The sequence below is a fragment of the Esox lucius genome, chromosome 23 (assembly GCF_011004845.1).
Source record: "Esox lucius isolate fEsoLuc1 chromosome 23, fEsoLuc1.pri, whole genome shotgun sequence".
NCBI classification, from domain to species: Eukaryota; Metazoa; Chordata; class Actinopteri; order Esociformes; family Esocidae; genus Esox; species Esox lucius.
Window position 1 is genome coordinate 18,094,723 of NC_047591.1, and position 16,242 is coordinate 18,110,964.

General features: G+C 43.2%; 1 protein-coding gene across 1 annotated transcript; it reads left to right on the plus strand.

Annotated features, from left to right (window-relative positions):
• The first annotated feature begins 666 nt into the window (after positions 1-666).
• Positions 667-11,445, plus strand: LOC105020329 (crystal protein). The gene is made up of 8 exons (XM_010887269.3): positions 667-2,032; positions 2,248-2,449; positions 4,137-4,270; positions 5,213-5,340; positions 6,001-6,119; positions 6,229-6,369; positions 6,575-6,747; positions 10,412-11,445. Exons 1-8 carry the CDS (start codon positions 1,532-1,534, stop codon positions 10,862-10,864), a joined length of 1,851 nt encoding a protein of 616 aa, XP_010885571.2. The 5' UTR covers positions 667-1,531; the 3' UTR covers positions 10,865-11,445.
• Positions 11,446-16,242: the final 4,797 nt, after the last annotated feature.

Here is a 16,242-nt window from a genome sequence, read left to right on the forward strand (position 1 = left end):
TTTTCTGTAGTCTTAACTGGTAGTTGTTATGCCCAAACACTGGCCAGGAATGCATGGCACATGCCTTGAACTTCGAGGGCCCCCCCAATGAGTTTGTTAGTCATTCTCACTCAGATATTATTATAACATAGCAAGTTTTAAAACTACACGTGGGTCACATGATTACCCCCTTCATATGATGAAAGCTCCTCAAGAACTCACTGTTTTTCAAACGTGATCCGATCTTGTTTAAAAAAAAAAAACTTCTCCTGTCTCAGATTGAAATGATGTTCAGGTGCACAGCAGTTTGTGTGTAGTAAGGTTTGGAATGCTCTTTCGGTTTCAATAGGATGGTGATTGCCTGTCATTGTTATAATGTCTTCCAAACCAATCGCTGATTTTGTAATACTATGAAAGGAGTAAAGCCCAATTAAAATGTTAACAAAAACCTGTCACAGTCTTCTGAACAAAAATTTGTATGTCAAAAACTAAGACAAGCCAGGATGGCTTTAAATGATGTGTTGAAAAGTCTGTTGTCGTCCAGACGTCATCCAGACCTTTTCAAAATGATTAACCCCTGTGCTAAAGGTGCTCCCATCAAGTATTGACATTTATTTATTAGGAACATTTCCTATAATTGTCTTACATTTAAAAAATGTGAAACAGTTTGAGTAGATCATTACCACAAAACAAAAAAGCTAATTAATGTCCTTTCAGAAATGAGCTGAGCGTCACATGGGATCCTATCATCTTGTTAGGTAAAAGAAAGACCACCCGCCTCCCATTACTGGAAGCGCATCACAGGGTCCAGGTTTTCCCATGCATCTCAGTCACGAGTTCACAGTGGTCTGACAAGGGTCGTTTTGTCTTGGAGCTATCCATGATTTTCCAATTAGCCAAATTGCTGTCACAAGTATCCTCGGTATCTGCACAGCCCACCGTAGGAACTAAAGACAGTTCCTGCTGAACCCAAGGTAATTCACAAGGGACTTTTACAACAGTAATCACTGTCACACTTTGGGCACTCAATCAAAGAGGTGGGCAGAGTGAAGCACGGACTAATGAAATATGGAAGGCTTGTCTGCATAAAATACATTTGTCTCAGCGTATAGTATGTCCGTGCAAAAAATTAAGGTAAAATGAATTAAACTTAATATTCTTAAGTGCTTGCATACCAGAACTTGTCTTCACTACTGTTTTTCCTCTAAGCAAAAAACATATTCAGGAAGTCTATATAAAAAACAGTTTGTAACTGACTGCGGTTAAGCCACCAGAAAATTGCACAGAGGTCAGGCGTTTCGTGGATGCAAAGATGCGCAATATCTACCCAGTTAAACCTTGATTCGTCTTCTAACCTTTCCTTCCCACTAGACATCCTCTCTTTACCAAATATGGTAGGAACAGGAAAGGTCTTAACACAAGTGAAAGTGGTGTCCCCTCGAGACCAGTGTGTGTTTAACTAAGGAACTACAGGCTTCCCCCGCTAGAACAACTGAAGAGTGATCTGACTGAGAACCTAGGAATGTTTAAAAAAATAATATAGTCAGGAAAGATGGAGAGCTGTCACCCTTTCTGGTTGCTATGCTTCCTAGTCTCCCTGTCCGTAGCGAAGGAGACCACATCCGAGGAAAAGATTGACCTAGCTGAGTTCATTAAAAGGATACTTCACAGAGACATACCTCGTTTTATCAACCGAGGACTTCGCTTCGACACATTCTCAGCGAAGGAGCCTGACGATTCAGAGGATTCCGTTCCTATCTGGACTGATGAGGAACCAATAATCCCGGACACATTCAACACTGGAACACGTGTATCTCACCTTCCCGACTACGGTCCCGTAGTTTTGACCAATGACGGAGTGATTAAGGGACTTACCGCAGAACACTCACACATATTTTATGGGATCCCATACGCGGACCCGCCTGTGGCTGCATTCCGCTGGATTCCCCCTAGACCCGTGACGCCGTGGCTGGGGGTGTATGACGCCACGTACCCCAGGAGTGCTTGTATGCAAGGCTGCAGCAGTCCCATATCTGACGAGTGCCCCCAGAAGGTAGGAAAATAATTGACTGATGCAAGTGCCTATTAATGATTTGGTGTTCCTTTTGTCAGCTCATGAGTTCTACCAGCACTTCATGAGCGACATGTCGATGTTAAACAATATAATGTATTCAATTCCTCAGCCGCAAATCATTTATTTGCCATCTAGAATGTCTGAAAAGATGCTTGCTTTCGGTCGTAGAAGTGTGAAATGTGGGTGTTTCCTAGGTGAGTGAGGACTGTCTCTACCTCAACGTGTTTGTACCCCGCGATGTGAACTTCAGTTCCCCTCTACCGAGACCCCTGCCTGTTCTGGTGTGGATCCACGGGGGGGATTTCATCGCTGGCTCGGCATCAAAGCCCCTGTACGACGGGAGGTTCATCAGTAACTTCACTCACACTGTGGTGGTGAGCATTGACTACCGGCTAGGTAAGACGGGTTTTTTCCCCCGGTAGAGATCTAGGGTTATCTTTTCATCTCCCTAACCTTAAGGGTGAGCCCAGCTGTGTTTCCACCTGGTAGAGATCTAGGGTTATCTTTTCATCTCCCTAACCTTAAGGGTGAGCCCAGCTGTGTTTCCACCTGGTAGAGATCTAGGGTTATCTTTTCATCTCCCTAACCTGAAGGGTGAGCCCAGCTGTGTTTCCACCTGGTAGAGATCTAGGGTTATCTTTTCATCTCCCTAACCTGAAGGGTGGGCCCAGCTGTGTTTCCACCTGGTAGAGATCTAGGGTTATCTTTTCATCTCCCTAACCTTAAGGGTTACCCCGCTGTGTTTCCACCTGGTAGAGATCTAGGGTAATCTTCTCATCCCATTAACCTTAAGGGTTAGCGAGGGAAAAGCACAAATTGGTCTAGTTTCATCAAGATCTGTAACAGGGCAGATGTGATACAGAGACCATGTGCGATTCATTGGTGTGTGTTCACGTGGTGTGTGTCATACATCAAGTTTGCTGATGACATTTCCCTCCAAATTGCCCAAATTAGAAAACAAATTGGATGGTTTGTGTACTGTAAATCACATTGCTCCATGTATAATGATGTTTTCTGATTTGGACTTCACCAGTTCCTTCTGTCCATTCTTCCCCAGCCTCACCTCATTGGTAGGCAGAGGATGTTGTGCAGTCCCCTGGCCTAACCCCCAATTGGGCCACCGTAATCACAGGGTTCTGGTCATTCAGAACAGTATCGTTTTCATCGGATTAAACATCGCACAGCGATCTGTGACATTGAGCAAACCTCTCATCAGTGGAGGCTACCAGTCCAGTCCACAGGTGACAATCCATTGATTTCCATGACACAGAGAAAAGGAGAATGGAATGAGGATGGAGTCGACTTTCACCCGGTGGAGAAAAGATCACTATTCGTATGGGTGTTAGAGAAGGCTGGAAGGAAAACATAGAAAGCAATGCGTAGCATTATGTGAATGAATGGAACCACATAAAACACATAGAAACTGTAAGGAGAAAACAGAGTAAAGTGTTTAATGCCATTAATTACATTCCTCTCTGACCAGTCTAATTTACCTGTTTTCCTTCATCGAAGCTCCAAGTCTCCTTAGATGGATGTGTAATTTATTTTGTTTCAAGTGTTGTGTATAGTAACTGTCTACACACCGTCTTCAAATTGCTACCTTAAAATGTAAATGAATTGAAATGGTATTTCAGATAATTCACAGCTGTAAAGGCTGTCAAAGGGGCTCCACCGTTCGGTGTGGAGACATACGCAATTAATGTATCAATCAATCTATCAATCAATCTATCAATCAATCTATCAATCAATCTATCAATCAATGTAAACATTTTAATCAATATGTAAACATTAAGATTAATGTAATTGTAAGATTGTTTACAAATTCAAATGTTTCTTATAAATCTAAAAACAGATACTTTTTTCTATAAATATCGAAATTATTGTAATAAATTACTGTTTGAAAATATGTGGTAGGTTCTCCAGGTCTAAAGCCAATGTAATTCCTTTTTATATTTGGTTTTGAGGCAGCAATATTTGAAGACTTTTGAAGGGGTGTGTTGACTTTCACTTGAATTTTAGATTTTAGATCCTATCAACTGTATATTGTTTGTCATGGACCAAGGGAATTGCTGAATTATTGCAGGGGCATTCGGTTTCCTCGTCACTGGAAAAGACCCGAAAACATCTACGACTGGGAACTATGGGATTTTGGATCAGCAGGCTGCTCTTGTCTGGGTACAACAGAACATTGCTCTGTTTGGAGGTGACCCCAACAAGGCAAGAACAAAATACATTACCATTGCTTCTTTTAGTTAGGGAATACAAGGTAAACACTTTTAAATATAATCCCCTTCCTCCTGCTCTTTTGATATGCTGAAGTGTGGGTGAGGGGTGTGTGAGGGGTGGGTGAGGGGTGTGTGAGGGGTGGGTGAGGGGTGGGTGAGGGGTGGGTGAGGGGTGTGTGAGGGGTGGGTGAGGGGTGGGTGAGGGGTGTGTGAGGGGTGGGTGAGGGGTGGGTGAGGGGTGGATGAGGGTAGGTGAGGGGTGTGTGAGGGGTGGGTGAGGGGTGGGTGAGGGGTGTGTGAGGGGTGGGTGAGGGGTGGGTGAGGGGTGTGTGAGGGGTGGGTGAGGGGTGGGTGAGGGGTGGGTGAGGGGTGTGTGAGGGGTGGATGAGGGTGGGTGAGGGGTGGGTGAGGGTGGGTGAGGGTGGGGTGAGGGGTGTGAGAGGGGTGGGTAAGGGGTGGGTGAGGGTGGGTGAGGGTGGGGTGAGGGGTGGGTGAGGGGTGTGAGAGGGGTGGGTGAGGGGTGGGTGTCTCAGTCATGAGAGCCACTGGAATCTTTTTTTAAACAGATAAGTAGTAGTTCAATTTAGTATTATTTTCATTTTGGTAGTTTGTTGGGTTGGATTTATTTAGGAAGATGAGCAATAAGAAGAAGAAGAAAAAGAATGATTCCAGTTGGAATAAGAATTCCTGTTTCTTCCACTTAAGCTTTAAACTTTTGTTCTCTGCAGTTTGGTCAGCTTCACTTTGACATTCCCTACTTATCCTAAATTGGTTTGGGTATTTATCTTGGATAGCCTTTACTTCACCCATATTTAGTGGGCACTCTGGTGGGCGTCTTTTATTTGAAGGCATTCGATCGTAAAGTAAAAACACACTTGTACATTGTCTCCATGAATAAACCTGATCTTGATTCATGGCCTATTAACATTCACAGGTGACCGTATTTGGGGAGAGTGCAGGAGCCCAGTCTGTGAGCCTCCACCTCATGATGGAGAGCAGTAAGGCTCTGTTCAAACAGGCTGTCCTGCAGAGCCTGCCTTTCTCAATCCCTCTCAAAACCAGGTGAGTGATCTCTGACCTCTGACACTCACTAGTCACCCGGCTACCTGTTGTGAGTTTTGTTATTACGTGCCCAGTGACGAGGACCCTGTTGAACCACTGATTCTCGCTTTGCTTTTAATCTCTTTTGGATTATTATATTTCTGGCCTAGATTCTATGTTACTCATCCCTTTTAATAAACATTTTAACTTGCACATTTATCTAGAGAAATAAGACAAGCTAACTTTAATGACTGATAAAAAAATATTAATAGCTCAAGCTGTCATTGCATTCTGTAAGATTTGTATTTATTTGGGGAAAGAAAAAACAAAAAACAGGTACAGTGTATTTTCAGAGGAAAGCAAAAAAGTCCTTTCCAAAAAAGTCGAAAAGGAAGGTTTTGAGTGAGGAACAGAAGGGTTAAAATTAAGAGACCGCTGCAAATTGAACACTTCTGTTCCTCACTCAAAACTTTCCTATTCAACTTTTTTGGAAAGGAAAGAAAAAGTTGCAGTGGTCTCTTAATTTTTTCCGGAGCTGTATATTAATTACTTCAATCACTTATGTTATTTTGTTTCCTAATGGTGAAAACTAATTAAAAAAAATAATGATCAAAATTCAAGTGTCACTACTTAAAGTTCCCAAATGGCAGAGGAAGACTGTGGTCACTGCTTTTGTTCCAGACATGACGCCCTGAAGCTGGGCAGGGACTTCGCCAAGCAGGCCAACTGCTCTGTTAGCAACATGGCGTGTCTGCTCTCCCTTAGTCCTGAGGCGGTTCTCGCTGCTCAGATGAAGTCAAGTAGGACACCAACCTCGCCCTTTGTCTCTGCCATGACTTTCTAATGAACCATCTAACACTCCTGGTGTATTGAGGTGAATAACTAACTGTTTTTGTCTCTCTTTCTCAGGTTCCAAAGTTGTCAATCCCTTCAGGTTCCTGGAGGTCTTTGAGACCTGGGGGCCATACATTGATGGAAAGCTGATCAAGGAGCAGGCTGTCACTGCATTCCAGAAAGGCCACTGGCAGAAGGAGAAGCCCGTCCTCCTCGGTATGTATTACTGAAACACGTTAACATCTGACCAGTACAGCTTTTAGCAGCTTTCCTCATATCAACATCAACTAGTGAAGAAGTGTTCTTTTTTTTATTTATTTACCGGATTTTACTAGAACATTTTGCTTCAGTTTAATCAGGAAGTGTTTCTATGTACATTAACCTTAATCAGGAAGTGTTTCTATGTACATTAACCTTTTAGGGACCACTTCAGAGGAGGGCATTATCTTTGTTAACGGGGTCTTCACCAAGCCTGTGTCGACCATGGAGAGTATTGTCTACATCACGGCCATATTCAAACAGCACACATTCCAGATCCTCTGGGAGTACCTGCCCCTGTACAAGGACACTGACAAAAGGGGCATGCTGGCTCAGGTAAAAAAAAACACAGGAGGGGGCCTCCAAATGATCGCTTATTTGTCCCCAAGTGCACACTGGAATAAAACTTCCTTTGGTCATGCATCGGCCAGTCCAATGACTTTGAATTTGTGAGAAGTACTGAATGTATCCTAACCTCAAGACATATCTGGGTAGAAAGTCCTAGGAACCTCCATACAAACGTATTAGAGAGAGATGAATTATCATTAAAGTAAGCAAAGGTTTTGCAATGCAGGTTCATCACCAGACAATGGATTCTCATTGCAGTCTCAACAAAAACCCGTCACGTGTGGTCCGTCCTACTTCTCTTTCTGCAAAAAACTCTCTCCTAGATCTTTCCTTTCAAATAAAAAGCCTGAAAATGCCAGAAGACTCGTAGTATATCTAGGATCATGTGTAGTTACTGACGTGGAACAGTGTCTCCCCACCATACCAAAACTCATTCAATCTGTGATGTGTACCTGCTGGCTTCTTTTGACCAAAACTCATGTTTTGCAGCAAGCAATATATACAACACTAATAATATAGTAGGGAAAAACATTTGAATTGATATTCGTAAGCAACTCGGGAAAGCAATATTATGCGGTCATTTCAGATAGCACACAGTAACTATTAATGTTGCCCACCACTGGTCCCAGATCAGTTGTTGTGAGGCCTGGACCGTCACGTCTGTCCCGAACCACCCAGTCTGAGGAGCCAGTGAACTGTAGAGAGGCTTTGGAGCGTGACAAGGACACATCTGCTGTCTCCTTGCACTGTCTCACCACATCCAGATGAGCCTCGCTAAGCTCCAGGATAAAGTACAGATCAGGAATCTGCTTCCCCACCCCAATCCTGACATGAAGAAAGCTGAGCTAAGATAAGTGTGTCGGGGCCACTTAACCCACATACACTGGCAATTGGATCCTCTGTGGATCCATCTTTTCCAAGTCATCAGTAAAGTAATTAAGGGGAATCCATATCATTTTAGTCAGAATTTGAATTAGTATCTGAATATGTATGTATGTATACTTTTTAATATATGTAGTTCTAAAGGAGCAGCCCAAACAAGTATGATATCTTAGGAATTATGTAATAGTAATTTTTTTTTAATATATATTTATTTGGTTTTGGCAGGTGATAATGCATTATGCAAAACTGAGGATGGATTATACGGTGGGAACTGTTTATGCTTCCACTTTCAAAACCTCTGGCTGAAATTAAACTAAGTGGTGTCTGAAGCGCATCTTTAATTAACGCAGATATATGTGTTGCTTGTAATAGTTTGGCTCTTCAAAGTGCAACTTCCCAAAACGACCAGCAGAGGGGACAAAAAGCCTTTTTTTCTGTTAATGCTCCCACAGCCATCCTCCTGAAAGAACCATTAATCGGGGAACATTTCCAAAACAGACTAACGATCTGCATCCAAGGGCAACTTTCCCCTACTCTAATTCAGATATGTTGTGATGCATTAGATTCAAACCAACCTTGTACAATGAAGTAGCGCAGAATCAAAGGAGACAGGAACAATTCAAGTGACACTGACAAAAGAGTAATAAATAAGAGAGCATATCCAAATCCATTGTTGTTGCCGGAGTGCCTGTCAAAGAAGGTTACATCACTCTTCTCTGTAACCTTATACGATCATCTTTTCTTATCAGTGAAGAATATGGAGTACGCATATTGTTTAACTTAACCAACAGATGCACTGTGTTACTGAGCTAGTTTCAGTGGATTCTTTAGGGACTGTATATAACAGATATGACTATATCTTCGGAATACTACCCACAATGCACAACTGTCAGATAGAGAACCCATTAAAACAACTATAGTTGCTAGCTTGAGTTGGCTAATGTTAACCACTATTAGCCATGCTTTTGTGTGATCACCTCCATGCATATAGCCCTCTGTAATTACAGGGACAGTAAGCATTTTTCTCTTCTTGTGGCCCTACACTCCAAAAGTCAAATGTGACAGCTTTTATTGCAGTGTATTTGTGTACATATCAGTTTCACCATTAAGTCACTCTCATGGTGCCTGAAGTATTGGGACAATTGTCTTGGCAGGTTTTTCTGATTAGTCATGTGTATTCTGTACCATCATTTTATTCCACAAAGTTCTGTCTATTGCTTCCAGGATGGGGGGGCGGGGCAATATAACCCTTTGAAGTAGTTCTCACTGTCGCTAAACCCAACTTTTTATGAACCTGGACACATTTTCCATAGTTGCTAATATTCCCATTTAAATGGCTGTAAACAGTATATTATTACAGAGACATCTGGAATCCAATGCTGAATGTCACTTCATTTCACTAAAAGCTCATGATAGATTGTATTTACTACAGATACCAAGCTATCCCTCATATTCATTCCACAGTAAGGAGAACAACAGACAGTGAATACTTGCTTAAAAATTTTTTCACTGCAGGAAACCCAGTCCAAACCAAGATTCAAAATGTGAAACACACAGCTTGGATGGTAAATAGCCTAGGGCACTCTCTGTGAATGTTTTGAATCTAAATTGAGATATGAGTGTGCTCAGAGAGGCGGGGACAGGAGGTGACACCCCCATACCCGTTTAGTATATATGCACAGTTCACTGTCAAGCTGTGTGTGTGTGTATGTGTGTGTGTCTGAGTGAATGTGTGATATTTTGGGGTGGGAGAGTGGAGCGTTGGTTCCAATGTCAGCTATTGCACTTAGGGAAAGGGGAGGGAGTGAGAGGGAGTGAGAGGCTGCTGCTGGAGCGGAGAGAAGGAAAGTGTGATGGGGGAGAAAAGGGGTATGGGGGGGGGGGGGGATTTGTAGCCGGATTACAGTGATAAAATCGTCACACAAAATGTGTGTGCGTACTATGGACCTGCTGCACACACAAACACAACTTTTATTTGTGAGTATACCGTATGTCTGTTTGTATGTACGCGCCATGTCAGAGAATGCCTCCTGAGTGTGCTTCAGTGAGTACCTGCCTGGAGGGGAGGAGTGAGCACCTGCCTGGCCGTGTGTTTGTGTCGGTGCTGCGTAGGTGGCCGTCCTCTGTGTATTCTTAACATGGTGGTGTGGTTTCCAGGTAACAAGAGTGAGAAGGCTTTCAGCATCCGTTATGTGGCACACATAAGCCTGCCGGTTTACATTTTTCCCCACTCTGCTCTTCCGGGGGACGACAGCGTGCGTGACGGCGTGTGCGTGGCGGCGTGCGTGACGGCGTCAGCCCATATGAGGGCACGCACACTCACCTGATGACCTCAGTTGGCTTCGGTAGAACACAATTAGACGTGGAATGCGTGCTAACGATGCCTCCCTGATCTCCAGGCAATGGGGCCCCCACGGGGCACCTAGTCAGCGTTCTACACAGTCCTAGACTGGGGTGGTCAGCTTGGCGCGAGGAAGAAGCTCCTCACAGTGCTGCGCCACTGGAGAGGCCCTTAGGCTTCCTCGTGATGATTTCTGTTCAGAAACGAATGAGCCGTCTAACAAATGTACACAAGGACTCTTTGCGGAGGTTTTTACTTGCCACCTTCATCCCCTTTAAGTTTTTAACCACCACTTGTAATTTTAGGCAGCATGTGCTTCTTTGTTACTTAGCCCTGATCATATCTTTGTGTGCCAAATATTTCCATCTGCCATCGCCATACGTTTTATAGTGTTTTATTGACCTCAATGCCTCTCTGCTAACCTCCTAGATTGTGACAGACTACATTTTCCTGTGTCCCTCACGCAAGTCCGCGCGAGCGGGCACTGAAGCCGGCAGCTCTGTGTGGATGTACATCTTCGACCATGTGGCGTCTGACCACAGCGTCTGGTCGGGTCAGCCCTCCTGCTACGAGCACGTGTGCCATGGCGCCGAGCTTCCCTTCCTCTTCGGCGCGGCCTCCGTGGCCAACTTCACGCTGACCACGCCAGAGCGGCTGCTGTCCAATCGGATGGTCTGCTACTGGGGCGAGTTCGCCCACGCGGGAGACCCTGCGTCTCGGGTGCAGCAGACCGGGTTCTGCAGACAGCAGCGCACTCCGGCGTGGCCCCGCTACTCAGCCGCTGGTTCCTGGGCACTCATGAACTTCACCGTGCACTCCCATTCCCAGGCGGGCACCAGGGACCGTGTCTGTGACTTCTGGGACAAGCTGGGCATCTATTAGGGGCACCGGTATGGAGAGTCCTGGCAGAAGATTCAGATTCTGAGTGATGTATTTACGTTGACAGAAACAGTGTGGCGTTTCAGTCAGACATGTATGTGATATTATGTGGAGGTGGAGATTACAACAGTCATATCATTTACAGTTTGAATAAAGTGTTACTCATGTAGCGTTCAAGGAAGGAAAGATAAGTAGATAGGACGTCACCCTTTCGTTCCTGGTGAGTGAATCATATCTCTACCTGTTTCAGAACAATAGTCTGATTTTCATGTACTTTCTCTAAACATTTCTTGCTACCACCTACTCAGCGTGTCCTATCATTTCTTAGGTAGGCACTTTAGAGGACCTTTAACTCGTTCACCCAGCTGTTGTTGTCAATGTGATTCTTTCTGGATAATGTATTTTCTATGACAAATAAATCACAGTGTGAAAAACCCAGTGTTATCTTTGTAAAGGAATAACACATTGGGTTGTAACTACATACAGTTCGTCAGTCAGATGCAAGCAGGGGTAAAAATTACAATGATCTAAATACTGACACTAATGTGAAAGGTCTATCGTTACAGTACTCTCCCTCTCCCCAGACTCGTTAGGGCCAACAGGGTAGCATAGTGTTCAAATTACCTGACCCGAAAAGTTGCTAGATTGAAACCCTTAACTGGCAAAATGAAGATGTTTTCTGACCCTGAGCAAGGCAGTTAAATCTGGACTTGCTCATCAGTAGTCACTCCCAATGATAAGGTTCTCTGAGTCATAGTTAGTGAGTGAATAATTAACATCTATGTCCCTCCCTTATTTCCTCTATGATTCCCTTATCATTCCCTCCACTCCTTGCTCTTTCTCTTCAGCATTCCCTCCTCCTCTTCCACCCGCTCCTAACAACCCACGTGTTATCTGTTCAGACTCAGGCTACTTATAATTTACTAAGGCAAAGCAGTAAGCCCCCATGAATTGTAATCTATAATGCCAAAATGGCCCCTCGAGGTGTTATCCCTTTAAACCCCAGAACTGAAGATTACAACGCATTCTCCTCCGCTTATCCTCATTAAAGGTATATGGTTAAGTTGTCCTTAAATACTTTATTATTTATTCCGCTAATGGTGAGAAAGCACCATTCTCCTAGAGCCCAAGAAGACCACATAGGATGGTTCATGCCATCCTGTCAGATGTAACATAGAGGAGGAATATTAATTTCCCTGTAATCTGTAGGTATTAAGTATTGAGAACAACTGTTATGAGATTGGAATATATACATTTTTTACAGAAACAAGCTGTATAGAAATGTATTTAATGTACAAACCCGATTCCAAAAAAGTTGGGATACAGTACAAATAAAAACAGAATGCAATGATGTGGAAGTTTAAAACTTCAATATTTTATTCAGAATACAACATAGATGACATATCAAATGTTTAAACTGAGAAAATGTATCACTTTAAGGGAAAAATAAGTTGATTTTAAATTTCATGGGACAAGGCCATGTTTACCACTGTGTGGCATCCCCTCTTCTTTTTATAACAGACTGCAAACGTCTGGGGACTGAGGAGACAAGTTGCTCAAGTTTATGAATAGGAATGTTGTCCCATTCTTGTCTAATACAGGCTTCTAGTTGCTCAACTGTCTTAGGTCTTCTTTGTCGCACCTTCCTCTTTATGATGCGCCAAATGTTTGGGTGAAAGATCTGGACTGCAGGCTGGCCATTTCAGTACCTGGATTCTTCTTCTATGCAGCCATGACATTGTAATTAATGCAGTATGTGGTCTGGCATTGTTATGTTGGAAAATGCAAGGTCTTCCCTGAAAGAGACGACGTCTGGATGGGAGCATATGTTGTTCTAGAACTTGGATGTAACTGTCAGCATTGATGGTGCCTTTCCAGATGTGTAGGCTGCCCATGCCACACGCACTCATGCAACCCCATATCATCAGAGATGCAGGCTTCTGAACTGAGCGCTGATAACAACTTGGGTTGTCCTTGTCCTCTTTAGTCCGGATGACATGGCGTCCCAGTTTTCCAAAATTAACTTCAAATTTTGATTTGTCTGACCACAGAAAACTTTTCCACTTTGCCACAGTCCATTTTAAATGATACTTGGCCCAGAGAAAACGCATGCGCTTCTGGATCCTGTTTAGATACGGTTTCTTTTTTGACCTATAGAGTTTTAGCCGGCAACGGCGAATGGCACGGTGGATTGTGTTCACCGACAATGTTTTCTGGAAGTATTCCTGAGCCCATGTTGTGATTTCCATTACAGTATCATTCCTGTATGTGATGCAGTGCCGTCTGAGGGCCCGAAGATCACAGGCATCCAGTATGGTTTTCCGGCCTTGACCCTTACGCACAGAGATTGTTCCAGATTCTCTGAATCTTTGGATGATATTATGCACTGTAGATGATGATAACTTCAAACTCTTTGCAATTTTTCTCTGAGAAACTCCTTTCTGATATTGCTCCACGGTTTTTCTCCGCAGCATTGGGGGAATTGGTGATCCTCTGCCCATCTTGACTTCTGAGAGACACTGCCACACTGAGAGGCTCTTTTTATACCCAATCATGTTGCCAATTGACCTTATAAGTAGCAAATTGGTCCTCCAGCTGTTCCTTATCTGTACATTTAACTTTTCCGGCCTCTTATTGCTACCTGTCCCAACTATTTTGGAATGTGTAGCTCTCATGAAATTCAAAATGAGCCAATATTTGGCATGACATTACAAAATGTCTCACTTTCAACATTTGATATGTTATCTATATTCTATTGTGAATTAAATATAAGTTTATGAGATTTGTAAATTATTCCATTCCTTTTTTACCCACAATTTGTACAGTGTCCCAACTTTTTTCGAATCGGGTTTGTGTTTATGCCTAAGTGTTTATGCCTAACTTTTTTTGAGAATTGTTTAATTTTCACATTTTGGGAAGGTTCTTCATATTTCTAGCATTCAGGTTTTGTATGAAACATTGTGCATCATAAACAGCTCCCTATTCCCTTTACAGTGCACTACTGTGGACCACAGCTCATAGGGCCCTGTTCAAAAGTAGTGGACTATGTAGGGAACAGATTGCCGTCCTGTAATAATGGCCCTCAGGGTCACTGTAAGCCCCTGTGATGCATCCTGTTTTCCTCACTTATCATGGGGTCTCTCGTAGAGATGCTAAACTCACCACAGCCACTGGACTCGCTCTTTCTCCACGACTGATCTTAATTTGTAAATAAAAAACATAACATTGGTGTTGACTGTTGGGGTCTGTTTTCGGTTATTTTATTGCATCACTTTGGTGTATTTGAACGGTGTAGACAGTTGTGTACATTCTTGAGACTTCCTGACTTCACACCTCCGTGAGCTTCATTCAAACCCTTGCACGTAGCTGACATTACTAGCCTCCTGAAGGGCATAGATCGGAGACAGCGTGGGGTTAGGCCTGAGCTCAGGCACATTTGACATATTTTGTACAGGACAGTTTGAGGGGTGCCTCTTAAACACACCCCACGTCTGAGGTTGAAGAGGCCCAGCTGACCACACTGAGGAACCTCTTCAGTGACCCAGTTGATGAGCATGGGGATATGCTCTGTCATCCATCCCATCATGGTTGGAGATCAGGACAAATCCGTTTGCCAGCTTTCTATATGACTTAGTAGGAGCTGCACACAGTCACGCAGTGATGGTTTAAAAGGGGTGGATGAGGAGAATGACCACACATGCTTATTGGCTGTCACCACGGGTGGAGGTTGCCAACCCTCACCATCTACTATCAAGCTAGGTAACTTTTGGTTGGGGGGCTGCCGCCGGATAAAATAATAATAAGACGGGTACTCCTAGAGCAGACCTGGGCAAGATAAGGCCCCCGGGCCGCACACTGCTTCAACGGAACCGCACACTGCTTCAACAGAAATGACTCCTGACTTCACCTCACTTGTCAACGCCCATACGAGGCTCTCCTGTTCATACTGAGTGAGTGGCCCTAGTTCATTGATTTCTTGGGTCTGGGCTGCTGGAATCGCTGTCGTTAAAATGACGTAGTACAAAAAATATACTGTATGACGTTAGATGACGGCAATTATACCAACATTTGCACTGAGTGAAAATCTTCAGCAGTGATTTCATAGACTTATGTCTGCCCTAATAACTATTATACCTATATAACTGTTATACACTATACCTTATGTATGTATGTATGTTGAGTAGAGTTTTTTTTAAGTTAAGTTTTAAGGCAAATATGTGTTGTAACATTTCTGTTGAGTAATAACCCTAAGCTTTTGCCTACCATAATAACAGTTGTTAACAGAAAATAATTTAAAAAACATTGTTAAAGTAAATTAAGTTCAATTATGAAAACGGTGTTGCATGGAAAATAAATATGCATAAATATAATATGCAAGTTAACAGAGTTAGCTATGTTGTGTGTTTTTTAGGCATGTTGGTTAAAACAGTAATCTGGCCCACGATGCTCTCTGGCATTTTCAGTGTGGCCCCCAGTGAAATATATTGCCCACTCCCGTCCTGGAGGATGGCGCCCCAGAGAACAGGCACATCACTAATAATTCCCAGAATACCACTGGAGTGCAGACTATGACTAGGCTTCTTTAAAAATTATTTGCATATAAATTGAAAAAATAGGACTGTAATTTGGGGAAGATTGTTCTGCAAAAAAACCCTTCAATTTTATGAAGACAAAGAAATTCATACACACACAGTTTTGAGACTACTGGGGTCACTAATTCATGACTAGTTATCACAGCTCCACACCACAAACCATAGGAACACAGGTTTTGGGTGATTGTCCCTCTTCCTCTCTCTCGCTCTCCAAATCGTATGATCATCAATAGGACGAGCAAACTCAGAGAGACAACCACACTTATAATGAGAGAAGCACCAGAGTCAATGGCCGATTGTCACCGGGATCTTAATTAACCGCGGTGCTTTGCGCCGGCTAAGACTTCTCTAGACACATTCCCAAAAAGTCTGAGTATAACCACTATGGTGGCAATTAAAAGTCAGATGACAGCTCTGCTTGGCATGTCGGCCAAACACCCAGACAGGATGCAGCAGTCTGACACGCTGTTGTGGTTGTTAATGGCAGTATGGTAAGTTGTTTACTTATTCATATTATTATTTAAACAATTCTGCCACTGAAAAACCCTTGAAATGAAATCGGGAACTACGTAAAATCACAGGAACCCATGTGATTTCAAAGTATGTTTTAGCGTTTGGGATTATATCAGGCAGCTGTGAGGGACAAACTGTTAGATTGGGAGGGGGAAATTACACAGATGGTCTTCAGCATATTTTTAGATGACATTTTGACAGAGCGACTGCTTTGGTTGAGGCAACTGATAGAAGAAGGGACCGCAACACAACAGTCATTTATTCTCTGAAATTGCC

What these genes read in the sequence shown, in the direction of transcription:
- LOC105020329 (XM_010887269.3), top strand. Translation starts at nt 1,532, where the DNA reads ATGGAGAGCTGTCACCCTTTCTGGTTGCTATGCTTCCTAGTCTCCCTG. An exon ending in TTGGAGGTGACCCCAACAAG is followed by an intron (nt 4,271 to 5,212) that starts GCAAGAACAAAA and finishes TAACATTCACAG; the next exon opens with GTGACCGTATTTGGGGAGAG. An exon ending in CGCTGCTCAGATGAAGTCAA is followed by an intron (nt 6,120 to 6,228) that starts GTAGGACACCAA and finishes TCTCTTTCTCAG; the next exon opens with GTTCCAAAGTTGTCAATCCC.